The sequence below is a fragment of the Strigops habroptila genome, chromosome Z, assembly GCF_004027225.2.
Source record: "Strigops habroptila isolate Jane chromosome Z, bStrHab1.2.pri, whole genome shotgun sequence".
In the NCBI taxonomy this organism is placed as follows: domain Eukaryota; kingdom Metazoa; phylum Chordata; class Aves; order Psittaciformes; family Psittacidae; genus Strigops; species Strigops habroptila.
The window spans coordinates 36,078,916-36,100,725 of record NC_044302.2 but is presented as its reverse complement, the minus strand read 5'-3'; the positions used below and the strand labels follow the sequence as shown (position 1 = coordinate 36,100,725).

Sequence of the window (21,810 nt, the reverse complement as noted above, 5' to 3'; positions counted from 1 at the left end):
TAAATGTTTCACCCCTTCCACTTGCTCCTTCTCTGCTTAACTCTAACCACAGAGCAGTCATAGAGTCGGTTGGAACGGTGTGCGGACATGGCCGAAAAGTAGCAGTTTGTTAACATTTTTGGGTAGGCACTGAAACTGCACTGCAGGGAATTTAAGGCAAAGGAGAATGTCTCCTTTTGTAGCAGCCTGTTGGTGTTTGTTTTTTTTTTTTAAGATTCAACTTGTGTAATGCGAAACCACAGCCCAGTGCTGTAGCTCCATGAGCCTTTGAAAACCTACAGAGAACTGCATAGGTCTCCCCTAGTCAGTGGCTTCCATCATTGCTTTCTCCCTTGCCTTTGTACTTCCACAAGTGTTTGTGCAGCTGTGTGTGAAGAGCAGCGTGTGTCCAGCTGAAGGCTAGCCACCGATTTTCCTTTTGCTGGGTTAGTCTTCAGCTGGATTGGCACCCTGAAACACTTCACTGCCGGAAGGGGGCAGAACTAACTATTTCAACTGAGTCCTGGCTTATGCTGTTTCAAACTGCTCAGGGAGCATTTCTGTTGTTTTTAAACTTGTAGGATAAAATGAAGTTACATGATTATTTCTTAGTAAAAAAGAACTTAAAATTTGTCATCTTCTGTCATTTGGCACTTTAACCTTGAACTATGAATGTTTTGCTTTGATTCTTTTGTTTTCATGTACACATGTATAAATGCAGAGTCTCATATTTGTTTTTAAAGAATTTCAGCTTTGGCACTGAAGTGTAGATTATAAATGTTCTTATGTATTTTATTTTAAAACAATGATTTCCTTGGGGCTTCAGATTCTGGATGTGATCTCTCTTTTGCCTTCACTCTTAATTTGTGTCACAGCTACAGAGGCAACTTACGTTTTTGGTACTGTGTCACAATCCTTGAACTATTGCAAGAGAAAAGATTTCAAGTGGTTATGCAAGCAACTTCATTCCTTTCTTTTTTGCCAAGCAGATGCATGTCTGCTAGAAATAAAAACCACAAGTTAATAGCTATTTACCATCTGTGTACTTACTTGGCATTAGTGGATTTAGTTTTATTTGCTTTGAAGTGTGAAAGACTGAGTTCTCTGACTCTCGGAGTCCTAGGCAACTTCATTTCTTCAGTGATTCTGAAATAAAGGCATGAGGTAGAAAACCTATTTCTGAACTAAGGCAGAGTTTTGAAGATGCATTGCTTAGTTTGTACGATAGTTATTTCTGGCTTGCTATGTTTGATAGCAACTGTACGCAGCAAAATATAACATTTTTGAATTATAGTTTTTATTAACACATTATTGGTACTACATTGGGCTTTGAGTTGTATTATTAGATTAAAATAGTGAGCAGAGGTGGCGCATGACTAAGACTTCGATTGCAATTTAGAGATAACTTGTCTCTTCCTTGTATGTTTCAGAGACCTTGTTAGGGAAAGGATTGCTTTTCTCTCATCCTAGTGGGGAACTGAGATGCAAAGAGGTCGAGTGACTTTTCCAAGGTTGTGCACCAAGTCGACATCAGAGCCAGGAATGAAGTTCCCAGACCTCTAGGCAGATAGCAGCTGGCCAGTCTGCTGTGGGCTGGATGGGTGTGTGATGATCTCTTCCTTGTAGTTGCTCACATTGACTCTTGCCTCTAATAGTTCATTTTTGTTTTCTTACTGTTACCAGTCCTGTCTGGCTGTTCTCCCTTTATGTATTTGTGGTTTAAGGTCAGAGCACAGTTGTGGGAAAATGTGGAATCTGCCTCTCCACCTTGCAGATTTACAGGAGGCTGATAATAGCGGGATGATCAGGAAAGGGTATCAAATATTTCATAATCTCAATTTTTATGTTTCCCTACAGTACATTAACAATGAGACATATTTTTGAGAATACGTGTTTTGAGATAGTGAAGCAATGACAGTTGTTAGTCCAAACAATTTTGGATTAAGAGACTATTCTCCAGGTTCTGATACAGTTTGTTTAATCAAGGTATATGGTCTCAGACTGGGACAGCTTCTCCTCTAAAACGGATGTTCAAGCTGCCAGTTCAGAAGTGGATTTTAACAGGCTTTTGCTACAAGTATGTTAAGAGTCAGCTGTTAACTGAAAAATAATCACTTTTCCAGGACTGCTACTCATTGACTCATCTTCACATAGATTAAACAATAACTTAGGCATTTTTATGGTGCGATGCTACCTAACAAGTAGATATAGCTTATTTGTTGATGTCACAAGACATGTCAGTAGTGTTTTGACATGATACCTGAATGGTGGGTTGTGGGCATTGCATATTTTGACTCTCTAAAGGATAGCAGTAATTGTCCTTGCAGGAGGTCGGTGTGACTTGTTGCACAAACTTGTAACTGAAGGTCAAGGAAACCTCTTTGGGCCCTTGGAAAATACTGCTGTGAAGACCATTTGTGATTTATTGTTTCAGAAAGAATGGTCATCCTGTAATGTGTATGTAACAAATTTAATAACCATTTTACTCATCTTGGAAACGTTATTTAAGGCAAATGTTTGTTTTCTTTTTCCTGAAGAAGTTAAAAATATTGTGCAACATCTCTATTTTGTGTTTGTATCTCTCTGGTTGGAAAAAATATTAGCTACAATATATTAGCTACTTCTCCAGTGAACAAGTTCGCTAATTAGTCTTAAGCCATCTGGTCATTGCACTTTCGAAGTATTCCTTGAAATTTCTCTCTGAGCATTGTTTTATGCTAAGTTCTGTTTAATTTGACATGTGTCATGGCCCAACCACAATGTATCGTTATAAGAGAAGTGATGAATAGGATAGATAGCTAAGTCTTCCTGGAAGACTCTGTTTACACTATGTGTTTTTTAACATTTTATTAGGTAGTACTTTCTAATAGTGATATTCTGGCCACCATACCACTTACTTGGTATTTTAAGGTGTTAATTGGTAGTTCTAAGATATACCATGCTATCTAGATGTGGCATTTCATGGTTTGTAAGCTACACTTACAGCTGAATTTTTGAATAAAATACTCAGTCTCCAAAGGAAGTGTGTAGTTTTTATCTGGGAAATGAGCAGACAGATTTTTCTTTATGATGATATACTGAGAGTTTAACAAAATGAGGTACAACAGTCTAAAAGCAGGCTTCAACATCTCAACATGGCTTACTAAAATAAACACCCCCCCTTCCCCCCCGAAAATGTGTGAAATAGTGTCTGAGGTTAGGAACTGTGTTAAATGACTTGACATATAAAAGACACGAGTGGGTTCATCAGAATATGATACATGTTGTTAAGAAAGTTACGGAATAATTGACAATTTAGTAGAATATATAGAAATAGGTAAACATACCATTTTTATGAAGTTTTCTGGGAATCGTTCTGGCATTCTTCTTCTTTTTTTCACTTCCCAGTGAAGTTTGGTTTTTGTTTTTGGTTTATTTTTTTGTGGGTTCGATTTCTTTTTTTTGTTAATATAAGCAGTTCAAAATGTTCCAGGCTTCATGTCTTCAAAACTTAGTATATACAGAAAATGTGAGGTGCACCTTTGGATCAAGTTAATTTAGCTCTAGGGACTCCAAGGAGTGAATATGGGAATAGTAGGCTCCTATCTTTTTCCCTGGTGAAATGCTTAATGAATGCACATGTCAGCAGGAAATAGAGCACTATGAATACAAAGATCTTACATTGCGTTAATTATTCTAATTGAGACTGGGCATTAAAAGTCAAATTAGTAGTCATTTGCTGTGTGAATATGAAATGTATTCTTTGTGATAGTGATTTCTGCTGTTTTATACTTCTGCATTTTTTAATAAGAAAAGCATCTTCCAGTGAGAAATTTTCTTAATCATGCAGGTACATTATTTCAGAAATCCTAAAAATCTTTTTAATGGTAAGTTGCAGTTACTTTCCATCTATGGTAATTTGCTTATCACCTACAGTAATTACCAAACCGTAATATTAAGGCTCAAGCATATGAAATTGTATTCTTTCTTTTGCCCTGTTTGGTATTGTTTATAGATACATTCAGGGCAGATTCTTCTAGATATTCAGAGTATTGTTTTGAAAAGAATAGTTAATAAAAAAGTGAATTGGTTAAAAGGACATAATCTTGAAATACAGCTGCCTTTTTTTTTTTAATATTGAGTATTTAGAAGAAGTGTGCATATTTTGCACAGCAGCAGGGAAACTAAATAGAAAATATTGTCAAGCTCTAAGTGTAAGTAAGAGCATATTTTCTTCTTTAATGTCATAGGTACAGTACATCTAAGGATTGCTTGTAGCAAAAGCAACAAAAAATCTTTTAAACAAAAATGTAAATGAATGATACTCCATAGCACTTTCATATTAGAAAGATGCTGTTCTTTCTTATGTTTCTATTATGGGCATAAAATAGTCCTCTGTTTGCAGACTGAGTACAAGATGGTGCATGTGGACCATCGTTCTAGTTTAAAAAGAAGGAAAGAAAAAAAAAAGGGCTTACAAACCTTGCTGTTAGCTAATTCTCAAAATTACTGTCACATATTTGAAATAGATTACTAATTTCAGCAGTATCTTTACAGATGAGGCCAACAATTTTGAATACCCCAGGGAATAACCATAAAATAAATGAACACTGAGACACTTCATTTTCTCTAGGTGCACTTAACTAAATTAATGAAACCAGAATGACAGCAAGAAGGAAATTCATTAATTTTTAAATGAAGTTACCTGTTAGTCTGAGGTTTGAGCAATAATGTTGTCAGAGGGGACTGTATTGCTGGTTTCAGTGAGCAATCATAGTAATATAACCAGGGCAAATGTAAGCTGTGTGAGGCGGCCTTCTCATTAAATGCTTTTGGATTTCTGTAACTTGGATTGAGCATTTATTACACTAGTGTATTTAGTACAGTTAAATACCATTTCTTGGTACTTTATTCATTTTAGTTTATTGAAGTTCTAAACCAAAATTCAACTGCAGAATTGGAACCCTTCCTCTCAAGAAAGAAAACTGCTAAAAATTGCCACATGATATGCAGTGAACTCTAGAAGAGACGGAATAATTCAAAAGGTGCTTCAGAAAGAGAATTTCATTAAAAGCTGTAAGTTTTGTAATTTCATACTGTAAAACCTGTTGCCAGGGTGGTGCTGAACATCTATGAGCAAATGAGAAGTTATGTATTGGTTGTGTTGCATCATTACTTATATCCATATTTTTGGTGGAAAAATGAGAGATTACCGATGCATTCTCCTTTTTTCATTCCTGTCAGTGGTTTTTTTTTTTTTTTTTCTTTTTTAATTTAAACTTATTTTTCTCAAGAAGATGTATTTTTTGTAATGATAGCGTAGCTGAATTAGTTGCATTTTACTCAAAAGTGAGATCTTTGCAAGTGAATAATCATGTATGACTGCGATTTCAGTATACATTTTAGATACTGTCTTTTTGATCAGATCTTGTGCTTGCTATATACCAATTCAGTTTCATACTTTATAATGAAGATTGTAATTTCAGTACTGATTGTGCTTTTGCTCCCTCTTCTTCCTTTACATCCTGTGTTGGGGATGGTTGAAAACTGTAGGCACTAAGGTCAAAGGGACATGCTTGGGGTCAAGCCATGCTGTTACTTAGAAGTGGAAAACCCATAGAAACAATAGAAAATGAATGCTCTGACCCTTCGGTTTTGCTGCAGCATGAAGAGGGGTACCTGCCTGTTTTGCCAAGTGGCAGATGTGGTTTTTTGTTTCTGATAGAAGGCTGTATTGCTTGGTTTGTGACCATAAATTTAAAATAGCCATGCAGGGATTTTTTCATCATTCTTCATGGAAGTCTTTAGTGAGCTGAATGCATCATTAATCTGTAGTGCCAGGGGTGTTATGTTAAAGCTTTGTTGTTAGAAGTCTCAGTAGTTTGTGAGGATTCCTTTTAAACACACCCTTGTTTGTCATCACCCTTGGTGAATTTTTTTATTCTGTCTTGGTGTGAAATAAGGGAAGTGCACGCAAGTGGCAAACCCTCCCTCCTATCAGGTATTTGTATTACTTATATTTAATAAGGGGGATCCTTTACATACTGTGAAATCCACCTGCTCCTTCCACATACATTTAAAATATATAAGAAAGCCATTATAGTCGTGGATAGTTAATCACGTGGAACAAGTGGGCTATATTTTGTATGGTTCATGAACTTACTTATTTGTCAGTATTTACCTTTTAATCTTTGCAGGGTTACAAATGATCCTTTTTAAGCTACACAAGAAAACACTTTGTATTCCTGTAGTTCTTGCAGGTTTGGGTATGTGTGCAAAATCTGTGTGTAGTTGAGTGAGCCAGTTTGATAATAAGTGGCTCAGCACTTCACCGTCTTCCCTGAGTTCTCAGGAAAATGAGTACTGAATGGACTGAGGGATAAATTCTTTGACTATGTGAGACAGAATACCTTTTAGTAATGGAAAAGGAGGATCTTTTATATCTCAATTGCATGAAAAGTATTTGCAAGGCAGAAAATGGCAGTTTCCCTATGTAATTAGGGGTAAAATTTGTCATGGCCACTGATGTAGGTAAGCACATGCTTTAACACTTGCAGAACTAAAGGCAGTTGAGCAAATGGGACTGGAAAGCTTTTTCAGGTTTTATTTGTGCTGAGGAACTGTTAGATTCTCGTTTCCTGTGGTTTTAGGTGGCCATGTCTTTACTACCTGGGAAGACAATATGGGGGAGTGCAAGGAGCCTGTTGCATCCTGGACTGAGTAGTGCAGTTGGCCACATCTATGCTGTGTTGCATGCCAGACCTCCTCTTTGAGGGTCCTTTGAAGTCTGCTTGGTGCTGGCAGATAATCTGGTTGGTTGGTTTGTTTCTTCAATAAACCAAAAAAAGAAAGCTGAGTCTTAGACGATCATAATTCTGATTGTCATAGCATGACTGTAAGGGGTGGGTGATATGTATTGGGGTGCTTTGAAGGTGCATGGGTTGCTGTGTAGTGTCAAAGGCTGGCTTGGATGACTGAAACCAAGATGTTTATATAGAGGACCATGCAGCAAATGATCCTGAGAGCTGTGTCTAGATCTCCCTTCAGAAGACATTCAGAAACTGGGACACTTCAGAAGGGGTCATGGGAGAGAGGTAGCTTAAGTTCAGCAATGATTATCAGGACAGAAAGGCCCTGGGCAAACAAACGAAATGATGCAAATTGACAGCACTTGCAAATAACTTTTCTCCTATCCCTGTTTCCTCTGTGAAAGAAGGGAAGAAAGCCGCAAGACATTGTAGGCGAATCTTCTGAAGAGGTGCGTGAATGTCCTGACTTGCCCTCAGCTTTTCAGGTTTAATTTGCATTGGCTGCTTCAGGGGAGGAGGGAGTGGGCTTAAAGGTATTTTTTAATAATATTTTCAGGATGGAATAAAGCCCTTAAGTTCAAAAGATCAAATATTTTGCCTCAGTTTTGAAGTGATGTCAGGTTCTTCAGCCGTACTCTTCCCTCATTCTGTTTGTCTCTCAAAGTCCCTCAGCAGGGCCTAGATGTTCCCAATCATCTGCCTATATTCCTTTTCTTTTTGTGTGTAACAGTTAAGTTGGCTGAACACTTCAGTTCTCTTTTCAGCATGTAAGTTCTTCACCTGGAACACTGCAGATTCGAAAGCCTGCAATTCCAGTCATACTTGGAAACAAAAGCTTTTGGTGTCCTTCAAAGGTACCATATTTATTCTGGATTATTTTGAGTAGTCTTTTGTTCTGTGTGTTAAGGCTGGACAAACTATAGTGCCTTTAAAAACACCTCTACAAACTGTGTTCTCCAAAAAGGTGGAGTATTCTCTGCTCTCCCAGTGCTTCAAATTGATATGGATGAGATTTACTATTAAGAACATTATGTTGGCCTTGTGATTCCTTCAGCTGTTCCCCCAGTGACCCTGGGCTGTTCCTGCAAAAGCCAATTTTCTTTCTCAGGTAGCAATTTGGTAACTAACTTTTGTTTTTCTTGTGAAAGCAATAGTGAGTTACCAGAGCCTTTCCCTGATTTGGGAATACTTGAAATTATGGACCCAGTTTCAATTCCAATGAAGACGATAGGTGTTTTGGTGTGCTTTGGCACCGATTTCGAGAGGAGCCAAATTGGACCCAATTTTTCTGTGAGCAGGGTCAATTAATTAATGATGAAACTGAAAAGAAAATGTGTTAGATCTTGTACGAAGATGTTAGATGTTCACATGAGAGAAATGCATAAATTTTCTACCTTTTAAATAAAAGTTAAACTTTTTCTTAGTCATCCTTGCCTTTTCATCAGCATTCAGGTCTCGAGTCTGACTGGTTAAAGCATGAAAGCTGTGTTTGTTGCTTTCATGACTGAATCTTTATTCCGTGACCTTAGACCTGTTTTTTCCTACTTTCCTGAAAAAAATTGGTTATAAAAGCAGGTTTCACGAACTGTCCCCTGAAGTCTTCGTTTAAAGGCAAGCTGCCATGAAAACAATGTTTGTTTATGATGTCTGCTGCTTTTTGAACAGGTGAACAGAAGTCAGCATAGATGGTCAAAAAATGATAGGTTTATTTTTTATGTTGTGTGTGTGTCTGTATGGAAATTGGAGGGGTCTTGGTGAAATTAAGATGTTTGGGGAGAGGAATATGTAAAATCTCAGAAGTTAAGAAGTTCCTCAATACTTCGTTTCTTTTGCTGTAAATCTTTTTTTGCAGTGATTTGTCTTGTTTGTATTTGTGTAAGAGCTCAAAATTTTTACTGTAGCATTCAGAAACTCCAGAAGAAGGCAGAAGTACTGCAGGAAAAAGTGTTTCTGGCTTGGCATACTTTGTTGACAGGAAGGTTTGAGTGGGAGGGAATTTAAATCACCTGCATTGAGTTCACTGAAAATTAATTTAGCCCAGTTTTTTATTACAGATGTGTGTTTTTTTTTTTTGTTGCATAGTCTGTATCTAAGCCCATGACATTTTCTAATTTCTTGATTTTTTTTTTTTTTTTTTTTAACTTTGCTCTTTGTCCGTGAGTGTTCCGTAGGTCAGGGTTGATGCTTTGCAGTAGGGCAGCATACAGAAATACTTCTGTTGCTGCATATTGACATACATGTAGTGTGCTTATAGAACCCTCTTTCCAAGAAGATGAATCCAGAAATTTTCATTAGCAAATAATGCACCAAAAGAAACTCCAAAATCAAAGGGGTAAGTGGAATTTTCTTCAGTATTGTTTAATCCTACCATGTGTCTTCTCTTGATGATGGTTCGAAACAGCTAGATTTTTACATGCCTTCTCTACTGAAGTTTAAGCATGCACTTAAGTCAGAACAGTACCAGCCAGTGTTCATTACTGCCATTTCAAGTTTTATAGGTGCAAGGTATGCCCATCTTCATGCTCAAGTTGATTATACTGTGTGAGATTTTGAGTCTAATTCATCGATGGATTGATGTAATTCTATTGAAATTGCACAAAGTTTCTTCTGCCTTTGCCTGCAGTGGATTAAGGTTCTTTATCTTAATACGCATTTTTTCCTGTACAAGTCTTACCGCATAGAGCAGATGGACTTAGTATTATTATCTATAAGAAGAAGAACATCTATCAGGCTGCTGCTTATTACCTAGTTTCTCAAGCTTGCTCTGATTCATATTCCTTTTCATGCATACAGAAGGAATATGAGATAAGGAAAATCACTTTAACTGTAGAAAAGTAATGTAGTTGAATTTTGAACATTGATTTCTGAGTGTTCAAAAAATGAAGTGAAAGAATGTATTCAGGCAGTAAATTACAGGAGCTAATAGAGTGTACAGCATGCTTAAGAATCGGGTATTTGCTATGAAGTTGACTGTGCATAGAAATGTGCTTGATTTTGAAGTTGGTTAGGAACAGTTATGGGGGAACAGGAAACCTGTCTGGCCTGATACAATCTTTTTCTTATTCACCACAGGCTTGCAAAGGGAAAAAAAAAAATCACAATGCAGGGAAAAGCATGATTCTTCTTAGCTCTTGAAGTCTGAATCAGGGGGGAAACAGAAGAATGATTTAAAGGAACTTGCAGTAGTGATTGTTTTAAGTGCACACAAAGGAAGCCTTGCGCTCTATCAGGAGCACTGCCCATTTTCAATCTGGAAAAGAAACTGAACATTTAATTAAACAATACCTTTGACTCTGTTAGTTTATGCTCCAGCATTCATGATACATGTAGACCTTAGGTTATTTTCAACTGTACAGCTGTTTCCTCCTGCATAAAGCTTGGGCTGGAGCTTTTGTAGAGCAATACATTTGTTTAGTTGTGGTAGCAGCACTTGAGCACACCCATGAAACATCAAAGTACCCTGACAACAGCCTAGGAAAAGCTGCCTCTGCCCCAGAGAGATCTCAGCCCAGGGCTGCAGCCATATGCCAGTGAGCGAATCCACAAGTGTGCAAGGAATGCAGGTTGGGATGGAGGAGAAAAGAGGCCAAGCTGTCAGTTCAGGGAGTATTGTCTCAAATAGTAAAATTAGCTGAATAGCTGATTAAGTCTGGGGTTGTTGCTCTGGTAGTATAAATTGGCAGAATTCTGCTGTGAGTAAATTGCACCATGTGTCTGCCCCAAATTATAAGTGCATATTATGGGTAGCTCTGGAGTGATGTGTATCCAGTTCTTGCATGGCTGTCAAAATTTTGATTGAGGGTGTCCTGTTTCATAAAAAAAAAAAAAAAATTGTAAAGGTAAACCAGCATGGAAGCAGTTTATGGCGATAGAAATTATTTTGTACTTCCCTAGCTTAACCTTTTCTTCAGTGAGAATGATAATAGGTTACCATTAGCAGCTCAACTGCCTTTGCCTGGAATAGGCTGGGAGGGAGGTACACTGTGGTTCCAGGAGCAGTGTAAATTGGAGGAGGTTTCTAGGCAAGCCTGGAGATTTTAAGCATCTCTGACAAAGAGCTGCAAAGGTAGCTCATCTGCCAAAGGCTACCAGGTAATCCCACAGCAGGTACTGACTTTATCAAAACACAGAACCCACAATCTATGAAACGCATTTAATCAATCCATCAGCCCTGCCAGCCCATCCAACCCCCAGCCTCAGGATTTTCTCTGCATGCAGAAATTGTCTTTCTGACTAACTGGATGTGTTTTCATGCGGAAAAAAAAATACGACCCCCCTGTAGTCTGTTTGGCTACGCATTATGATAGTGCTCATGTTATATAGGCTGCTGTCCTGGGTTCAGCTGTAGCAGTAATTTGCTTAGCAAGAACTAAAAACATCGGTGTTACCAGCATTGTTCCCAGGCTGAAAGTCAGAAGCACAGCACTGCACCAGAAGTGCTACTAAGAAGGAGAAAAATGACTGCTATAGCTGAACCCAGGATAGCTACTCACTTCTGGGAAAAAGAAAACATTCATAGACTGGTTTGGGTTGGAAGGGACCTTAAAGATCATCCAGTTCCAACCCCCTGCTATGGGCAGGGACACCTTCTACTAGACCAGGTTGCTTAAAGCCCTGCCCAGCCTGGCCATGAGCACTGCCAGGAATGGGGCAGCTACAACTTCTCTGGACAATGTTGGAAACATACATATTGAAACATATATATATGTTTCAAGATGCTTTAACTTTCAGATATATATATCTGCCTATGCTGAGGATTAGAGCAGAAAAAAATATGTGAAATAACAGACTTGTTTGAACCCTGGTGGAACAGATGATTTTTATGATTTTTTTTTTTCCTTAATCTGCTTCACTTAGATAGGAGGCTGGATCTGCTTGAAAGGATTTTTTATCTTGAACAAAGGTTTGTTCTAGTTTTGGGGTCCTGCTTCAACTGGGAGTTGTATCTTCCAGTGACAGTTGATTAAGCCAAAGTAAGTCAAGTCAGTGGTTAGGCATTAGTCAGATCACACACATTCTGCTACAAGAGAAAAAGCCCCAAACTATCCTTGTTTGATTGTCTCAAATTTCATTTAAGCAATAATGTGTCAAAGCAGACAAAATTCAAATCAAACCAGAAAAAAATGCTGCATATGAAAAAGAGAAATTGGACGGATCTGATATTGGTGAGGAAGATCCTGTCAATGTCGGTGGGGATTGTATCACGTAATTGTAGGCAGGATTGGAATTGTGCTGAAAGGACACAGGCATGATACTTATTTTCAAAAGTATCCTGGTATTAAATAAGAATCTTTCAAAAGTCTTTTCTACAGATTGTGCTTGGCACTTCGGTAATTCTGAAAATCTGTCTCAAGGCCTGAATTACCAGTAACGGAGTAAATATCGGTGTAACAGTATTACTTATATTGAGTTGCCTTTGTGATGCCTGGTGTGTGAGAGCTAGACCCATGAGCGGAAGCTGGGAAGCAGCATCTTAGCATTACGAGTTGGCATTTTCTTACTCAGTGCCAGAAACATTGAAAGATTTTATGCTGTTCAGTCTGTATTTTTAATAATCAAACAATCCCAGATATTTAAAGGTGGATTTAACAGTTTTAAGGAACAGCTGCTGCCGCCACAAATAAATGTTTGCCCCTAAACAATACTGTAATTCTTCACATAGGTACATATTAAAACTGCAATTCAAAAAGTTTGGCTGTCACAGAGTCATTTATGTAGTGACATAGAGCTGAAAGTTCTGTGATTCAGATACCTTACGTGTTACCCTACCTGAAATCAAGTTCTGGGACTACAGAATCTAAATCTTTTACTTGCATGCAGTATTTGTGGGCTCTGCTGATTCTTAGAAGTTACAGTTTAGGTTTGGGCAAATGATCAAGCTGGTAAGTGTTCAGCTGTGGTAGCTATCCGTATGCAGGAATAGCAATTAAGTAGTAATTCAGTTTAGTTTGGATTGCAGTAAGAGGATTTAGCTGCATTACTTTTCATTTGCTGTTGGCTAGGAGCCTGCACAGGTTGTGGTAGTGGTTGTTCAGCTTACATCGGTATCTTCAAGGGTCTCTGATTTCTCTGGAAAGCTTCAAATATGCAGTGCTACAGTCTGATTCTTGCAGTGGATTTCACATTGGTGTTTTCATCAATGCAAAGTCTTGGAATTTCTTTCCTGCTTTCATTTTAAATAATTTAAACTTTCTGTTGTCATGGTTGCAGAGAGGAACTCAAAAGCATGAACCCTGCTGACTTCTAAAACCAATAAGCCTGCGTATTTCTGTGAGGAAGCTGAGAATTAAAGCAAGTGTTAGGATTTTTTAATTAATTTCCCTCCCCCGCCCTTGAAGGTGAAGTCATCATTTGTCAATGCTAGGATTGCTTCTGTAGAGCAATGAAGATAGAAGGGAATTAGATGAATAGGATATATAGTCAATTTATAGTTAATTACATTGCATGAGGGGATGATCGCAAACATGTGGTTATTCTTTACAGATTCTTTTTGTTTTAACTGAAAATCTCAACTAAAGAGCCTTGCAGAAGCTCAGCTGCAGTCCTTTGTTACTCTTCTAGTTAGAAAGCTTTCCCTGACATCTAGCCAGGGTCACTTTCGTTTTTAGTTAAGCTACTTTAATTTTTTCCTAACTTCTGTGGGTCTATGTGTAGAGTACATCTGATTCTCAACTTTTTTTAAAATGCTTTTTCATAGCATGTTAGGAGACTTGATGCTAGGAAATGCTGGAAGCTTTGACTCTGGGCAGGTGCAGGCACCCAGGCAATCGTCTGGCACCCAGGATGAGGGAGATTATGCATGTGTGGGGCATTAGGTATGTAGTCTTCCGCTAATTTCTCATATTCATGTGCCTAGAGAAAATATCAGGACTGGTTTGCTTTAATTCCTGCCCAGATTTTTTGAGTATCCCTATTAAACTTCATGGGTTTTTTTTTTCTGCAGTGTGTCCTCCCTGAAATCCTGCTTTGCAAGTTCCCTTTTGTCTTTCTTGAATAATTCTTCTTCTTCTGTTATTTCCTCCCTGGATAATAAGGACAGGGAACTAAATGAATCTAAACGACCTTCTTTGTCTTCTCTCACCTTCTTTTGTTTGTTTTCTTCCTAGTCTGGTGAGAGGGAGATGGAGGCCTCCCAGCAAGTAGATGACACCATATACCTTGCACTGACAAAAATACAAAAGAAAAAAAACAACTTTCAGCATCAGTTTCATCCATGGGTAGAAGCTTGTGCATAGATTCCCTTTTTCACTGTGTGAAGCAAATCAACTAATGTTGTTAGCACATCTTCAACAGCATATACTTTTATGCTCCTGTATGGATACTCTTACTTGCGAGGTTGATCAGCAGTGATCTTCAGGCAGCTGCCTCTGAGGATTATTGTTCTGCTGTGTCTCTGAGAGTCTCCACACAGAGAGGACTTAACCTTGGGACTTTGCAGAGGCCTTTGTTAGCTTTTCCCTCCCCTGCTCCAAACCACAGTACGCTCTCTGAATGCATATCATTGTTTCTACACTTCATGTTGGATTGTTTCTCTGCTTCATGTTGGCTGTCCCTGGCAGAACGTCGCCCATTCTGTTTGCTTGGCAGAACGTTGCCCATTCCAAGACAGCTTTAAACTGAGCCAAGGCTGGCATCCAGCAGAAATCCAGAAGATGTGGTATGAAACAGTCTTCTGAAGAAGATGACGACGAGACTGGAAGCTGATAAAATTGGTCTGCCAGCCAAAGGCTTGAGATGGTATGGAAATGAGCAGAGTGCAGTTCTTGGTTCTGCCAGTCTAACCCCCCTTGGGAGGGTCTGGTCTTCAAGTCTCTCCACCTAAGAAATAGTATGCCCTTCCCCCTGCTCACCCTTCTTTTTTTTTTTTTTTTTCTTTTTTTTTTTCCTGTTTTGTTTCATTATTTTGACTAAGTTTTGGGAGTTAGGGGCTAGTAGATGTAGATTTTTACAATCCCTTCCACAGGTAACTACAGTATTTTGGCAGTCTCTCTGTTTCTTATCTCTGTAAATGATGATGATGGTAATAGAGCAGAAGGGGCAAGTGATGTGAGGGGAAATAAGCACTGCCTTGTGAAACAGCTACTTTATATTTTAATTAAAGTTGATCTTATCAGATACAAATTCTCATACAGTTCTTTGTTAGAAGATCTGAGAGGACCTTGAAGACTGAAAATGTGTTCAGGCAAAAATCTGGGGTTTTATTTAACCTCAAAGAACAGGGGTTGAGGTGAAATAAACCCACAAAACAGAAGTATAGCAAAAAAAAAAAGGGGGGGGGGCAAAAAACGCAAACAAACCTCACCACCAGCTCTGCCAACTTCCTGACCCCTCTCTCCTTAGGGCAAAAAAAAAAAAAATGCCAGTGGCCATAGATAGATACAGATTTTCTGCAGATTTAGTTTTAAGTTTGTTGGCTTGACTTTATGCATCTGATTTTTGACATCTCCATGACGCTGTTGCCTCTAGTGTCCCTTCCCATTTTTAAAAGTTTTTATGAATTCACTTCCCAAAGGTAAACCCCATGATTTTGGAAAGATTTTAGAAAACTCATGATTTCTAGAAGAGCCCTCTGCTTTCAGGAAGTTCCTTGAAGTGGACTCATGTCTTCCATAGGCAAAGCTACTTGGAATTTGGTCTGAGGCTTTGAAGGACCTGGATGTGTAGTGGCTTCTTATTAGGCAGTTCTCATCTTTCATATTTGAAAAGTTCTCCAGTGTCTGTGTGATCATGTTCTTTAACATGAGGCTGAATCTGTAAATAGTATTAACCACCTTTCTTACTAACTGCAGGTTGGTTTTGTGCAGGCACAAAATTACAGAAGCAGAATAAGGGTGTTGAACCAACATTTTTCAAGTGTTGTTCCAATTTGGCTTTGAAGGACCTGGATGTGTAGTGGCTTCTTATTAGGCAGTTCTCATCTTTCATATTTGAAAAGTTCTCCAGTGTCTGTGTGATCATGTTCTTTAACATGAGGCTGAATCTGTAAATAGTATTAACCACCTTTCTTACTAACTGCAGGTTGGTTTTGTGCAGGCACAAAATTACAGAAGCAGAATAAGGGTGTTGAACCAACATTTTTCAAGTGTTGTTCCAATTTGGGTTCGCTTTTACATTTAAAGTTCTGTAGAACTTTAGAGCAACAGTTTCTCTTTGTCACCAATTTGTCTCTCGGCTTGCTGAGATGCTTGTCTTCAAGGACATTGCAGATAGATTTTTTTTATTACGCAGCTTCTTCCAGGAACGAGAAATTCTGAGTGCAGTAGAAATAGAAATAACGTGGCAGAGGTAATATTCCCTTGCATTCATGCTTCTTCCCTCCTAGACTTGCTAGTATTTGTATCTGTGGCTGCAGAGGTGGCAAGGACAGGAGATATACTACAAAGCTCTTTGTAAAACTATTGATGCTTGACCAAATTCAGAAGAAAAAGTTTTTAAGTAAGAGAGTATGTATACTTTGAACTCTATCCTAATTACAGCTGCATGTTTCTCCTCTCCTGACGTGGCCCAACCCTATCTAAGGTAGCTTGAGGTCTACTTTAATTTGCTCCAGTTGGCTGTGACTCCCGAGGAGTCATATGCCACGTGGCTTTGGCTAGAACAGGGTTTATTCCTGCTGCTCCCTTTCCTCACCCTCAGAATGCGCTGTGGGAGCTGGACCCCCTGGATCACAGCACACCAAGTTGCCCCAAAGTAGTGTCAGCTTGTTCACAAAGTTATTTTCCATTCTTTCCCTAGAACTTTCCATCAGTAAATTTGCTGTTGATTAGTAGTATAGTATCAAAATGGAGGAATTATGCTGATCCTTTTTTGGTAAAGTGAAGTAATTGTTTTAATTGGTATTATATTGAAGCTCCATGCTTGACTGTGTAGTATTTGGCAAATAACCTATAAAATAATAATTTTCTGAGTTTATGAAAGGACGGACTAAGCTTTCATAGAAAACAGACTCAAACATTTTACTAACATGCATAGAATTATTGAATTGTGTGTCTCTATTTCTTTAATGTTGCTCCCTTTGATATGGCAAGTTCAATATTTTCCTTGGTGGGCAGTTTAGAGTGGAGTTACAATAAAGTGTTGGCAGTTCGTAATTAGGTTTAGGCTAAATGGTGGCAGCTCAGTCATGTTAGATTATTTTTTCCCATTTTATGTTTTGAGGAATTAGTATCCTGCAAGTCCAGCACTAGTTATTGATAGTGTTATTCCCAAATCAGATGTGTTAGAAGTAGCAATTCTTGGTAGATAAGCAAGTGGAGCACTGCTCTGTGTACGTGTATATGTAGGTTACATATGTGTGTGTGTAATATATATAAAGCTTATACATATTATATATTAAAAAGTATGTAATATTCTAAAAGTATAGACAGTTCATATAGTTACAGATCTCTGTCTACCTACCTAAAAAACCATTGAAAGGCCAGAGCTCTTTTCCAGGACACTGGCAGCAGAGAGGCTCATTGCGCCAAAGGACTGCTGAACTGCTGTAGCTCATGTGCCATTCCTAAAAGTCTGGAAAAGGTTTTTGAACCCCTTGTAAAGGAACAGAGGGGGCTCACTGCTTCTGTGTAAGTTAGTTGATGATGGGATGAAAGTTACAGATGTGTTGTCCCTGTAAAGTGTGAAATTAGTCATCTTTGCTGATGTTGTCGATTTAAATAATTGGAATTCTATCTTTATGTTCGTAGCTTAGTTAAATGTGGCACTCAGTGTTGTGACAGCCCAGTAAGTTGCCAAAAGAAAACCCCACCCTCCACAAATTCTGGCTTTATTCCCAACTTCTCTATTGTGTGCATGAGAGCATGTTTGTGAATACCTCCTTGCATTTTTTTCCCTTGTCTATTTAGTGAGCTGAGTTAGATGCACAATTGCTTTGTCAATGGAAATTTTTCCCCTGATTTCAAAAGGCTGAGGGTTGGACTGTTGTCAGTGCCTCCTTTATTGAAAAAGACCTTTGATAACCTTAACGGGCATAGAAAAAAATGTGTGTAGTTTTCTCAAAAGAAATTTAAAAAACTCTATTTCCATTATGTAAATGTTGCTCTAGCAGAACTAGAATTGATGGAAAAAGGTTCAAAACACGAGTATTCATTAGGGTAATTTAAGTGTAGATGCAATTGTGCATGTAATGCATACCATAAAGATTGCTTCATGTGTCTCTTGACAAAAAGGATTTTCATTTAACATGAAAAAACGGTATTTGTATAAAAAAGCATGATATAATATTATGTGACTGCATGAACTCACATTTTTAGTCATCTAAATCCTAAAAATAGTGTATTGTTTCATATTTTCTGCTATCTTTTCCAGAAAAAATAGGGCCAGCATTTTCAGGTACAGTTTTAAAGTGTTAGTGGCATATATGGTACATTTCCATTTACTGTGCATTCAACTTGTAAGCTATGGAGGTTGTAAATGTTCTGGAACAGATCTTTTGTATGGTTTATGGTTTTTTGTATATGTTTTATCTGGGATTTTTTACATTAGTTTCTTCTCCAGTGTTTTTTCTTTTCAGCCTTTCTTTTCCAATTCAGCTACTGGCTGTTTTAAAATATCATTAATCACTCTCTCTTCTCATTGCTTGCATCGGATCCTAGATATGATTCTAGCTGTGTAGTGTTAACATTGAGATGCATTTCCAGGTATTTCTGCATATGACATGATAAAACAAGGTATCAGGGAAATCAGGTCATTGGAGGCAGAATTGCTTGCCCCAGTGGCAAAACCTTCACAGTAGCAGGGAGCATGAAATCTCCCGGAACCAAAGAGCTTATTTGTTTTTGGTTTTCTGAATGATGTTTACAATGCATTGCCTGAGTAGGCCAGGTGTATTTTTGTGGTTGGTTTGTGTGCAGCAGTGTATTCTGGATAGAAGTGGGGCCAGACTAGGAAGCGTTAGGATATGATCTGAATATTCCCAAAGTTTCTGAGTTTCTGTTAGTATAATGTTTAGAAGCGGGTTTATAGCTATTTCCAGATCTTAAATAGTTTAGGGGCTTGTGAAGAAAATAGCAGTATTACAGTTCCTGGTTCATGACAGGTTTTGTGGAACATCACAGTGGAAGTAATCTGTCTTGACATGACTGCAGGGTGCCAGTCTTGGCTTGATAAAGTCAGGTATGCTTCTGATGGTGTCACAAATGAGCACAGTCCTGGCTAGTTTTAAAAGTGAATAAACAACAAATCTCACCAGGACATCTGGGTCTGTTTCAGAGAATTCTGTAGGTTATGCAGCAAGCCGTGAAGAAGGTAGGGACTGGAGAAGGCATGGGATTTTTGCCTCACAGATGATGAATAGTATGATGGGAATATAAAGCAAGTCCAGTTGTATGCTGTATAATTGTGTAATCAGACTTACATGCAGTACCTAACAGGAAGTAAAAATTACGCTTTTAAAACCAGTTATGGATAAACTGCACAATAAATTGATGCCTGACAGGCTCTTTTCTGTGCTTTTCCTTATGCAGTGCATTTTGGTTGCTGCTTGGTTCCTAATTCATCCTGCTCTCTTCTTACCTTTTTACTTTTATTCTGTTTTTATTAGGTGTTGTGAGTATACAGGTTTTTTTCTTTCTGTCTCCTTGGTTGGTTGTACGTGCTAGTTATGTATAGTCTTTCTTACTGTGTTGTGTATGATCAGATGATGGTTCCGCAGAGCCAACAATTTAACAACAGGAATCTCTCAACAGTGTAAGCATAGCAGAACGGGGCACAGGGGACGTGCAAAGCTCATGTCCTGCTTCCAGAAGACAGACATTTGTGCTGCTCCCTCCATTAGTCAGGAGAAGGCAGAGCTAGATGAAGTGCTTATTTCACATGTGGCATGGTGTTTGCTATTGGAAAAGGAAAGGTGCTGTGGTATCTGTCCCTTTGGCTCTTTCTGCTTTTTTGCTCTGCCTCCATTTAATACGTCTGTGGCTTTCTCCTTCCTGATTGCAGCTTCGGGGACACCCATCCTTCCGGTTGCTCCCTGTGTACTTTCAGGTTTGTAGCAGGGATAAAAAAGACTTGCTTTGAGAAAACAGGCTGCAGGTTGAAATCTTTATTTTGTTGCTCAACTGTGTTGAAAGTAAACTGCAGCTGCTAGGTGTTATGTTGCTATCGGTACATGAAGCCTAATGCGTGACTGCTTTCAGTACAGCTTGAGATCTTTTGGGATCAGGCATGTGGCTTTCAAGCAAGAAGGAAATTTTGCAAATTTCTCTCCTTGGTAGAGAAAATTTATAGAGATAAGGGAACTCTTCATTTTAGTCTTTTCAAAATTCCTTGTCTGCTATTAAACGTCACATAAAAAGAGTCATCAGTGAACAGGTTTGGTTGAAAAAGGGCTAATATTGGGTGTGTTGGTGTCATAGCTAGGGCTTCCTAGGTAAGCGTGTCTCACCTGCCAGGTGTCTGCATGTGAGTTGTATAGCTGGTGTGAAAGAGGGAGGGTTGGTTTGTTGCATAGCAGTGTTCAGAATTGTTTGGGAGGAGCTTACAGCTGATGGGAATTAACACAGTCATCCCTTTTAATAAATGCAATTAGCATTTGTACAATTAGTTTCCATCATTTTTAAAAAATAAATCCAATAAATCCATCCTCCTCCTGGTTGTTTACTTCTTTTTGAGGAAGAGAACTGTATCTATTATCTGCTTTTTGGTGTAGATTAAATCAGTCATGACAAGTTAAGTTGCATGTGTGTCTTGCATGTGTAAGTCAGAGCGTGACACTTTAAAAGCTCAGAGTACTTTCCAACTTGGGAAGATAACTGTAAACATGGAGTTTGTGGGGTCTGGTGTTACATAGATAAATGTGAGTGTAAAACAGATACAGAAACCTGACAGAGAGGGTGAAGTCTGAAAAGATATGGTCAGAAATTGCTTTTTTATTTCATCTAAAGAATTTAGTAATTATTTACATTCTTAAAAAAGCGGCATCCACAAGAAGAAAGTACAGTGTGTTTTTTTTTTAACGGCAGATTGTGTCAAATTGAAGCGAATTCCCTCATCACTGTGGAGGAAAGCGATTTCGTTTCTGCTTTAAGTGCTAATTACTGTGCAGCTTCAAATTTGGAGCAATCATTATATACCCATCCTGTAGCTCACTTTTGCTGGCTTATATAGTTCCATAAATCTGCAGAGCCAGATCTGCAGAACAGTCTGTCTGGTGAAAGAACCCCAAGAAAGCTTAAAAATTGACGTTCATCTTCTGTCAAACAAAATGTGTTAGAATATTCCTTTATACTTGAAATGAAATTATTGTTTTCTTGAGCTGCTGTCGTGTTTGCTTGATTATTTTACCTTTCATGTAATAAAACCCAGAGCCTCAGTATTTCTACTGACACAGCAATTGCAAGGAGACATAAAGGTAATTTTTCCAGCCCTTTCATATTGTGCCTGCTCACTTAAGAGCACCTTTTATCTGTCAGCATTTGCATTCAGTACTGCTTTCTTGCTATAAACAAAATGACTTTTCTGTGAATAAATCCTGAAGACTAGTAAAGGGAGTAGTCTGTTGGAAATAACAGAATGGTGTCTGGTATTGACGCGGGAGAGGGGGATGAAGTAACCTAGTGTACTTAATGACTAATCATCCATATTCTTTGTATGATGTTATGTAATATAGGTATGACATAAAGCACAATGGGTGGTATGTTTCATGTGAAATTTAGCTTAACCTTTCCGAGGAGGAGACCCTCAGAACCCTCAGAAGTTTCTATAGATTCTGCTGCTGCCTGATGCAGTGAGAAAAATCTGAGCACCACCAAAGCCAATGCTTTTATCTTTGGGAAGTGGAGTTTTCCCAGTCAGTGCTGCCTTTTCACCCCTCCTGGACAAAAAAAAAAATAAATAAAAATTAACTGCTCCACCATAGAAGCCTTTAGCTCACCCCACCTCATGATACATAATTTGTTCATTCACTTCCATGGTAGTGTGCCTCTGGATGCTTAGCATTGCTATTCAGGAGTATTATGGAGAATTTGGCTAGCAATGAGCCCTTCTGCTCCTCTCTAGGAAGAGGCATTAGGAATGAGTAGTGATGTAGGATGTCCATGCTCATGTG

The 21,810-nt window shown here is 38.4% G+C and overlaps 1 protein-coding gene across 6 annotated transcripts in view; it reads left to right on the top strand.

Moving 5' to 3' along the window:
- EPB41L4A (erythrocyte membrane protein band 4.1 like 4A) overlaps positions 1-21,810 on the top strand; it is a 119,986-nt gene that overhangs the window by 1,629 nt on the left and 96,547 nt on the right. Inside the window, exon 1 of one of the 6 annotated variants that reach the window (XM_030512662.1) lies at positions 14,428-14,504. The exons of the other annotated variants lie outside the window; for them this stretch is intronic. Within the exon in view, the coding sequence (XP_030368522.1) occupies positions 14,502-14,504 (3 nt within the window). The 5' untranslated portion in view covers positions 14,428-14,501. Of the gene's footprint in view, positions 1-14,427; positions 14,505-21,810 lie in introns of those variants that run through there. 6 annotated transcript variants of the gene reach the window in all.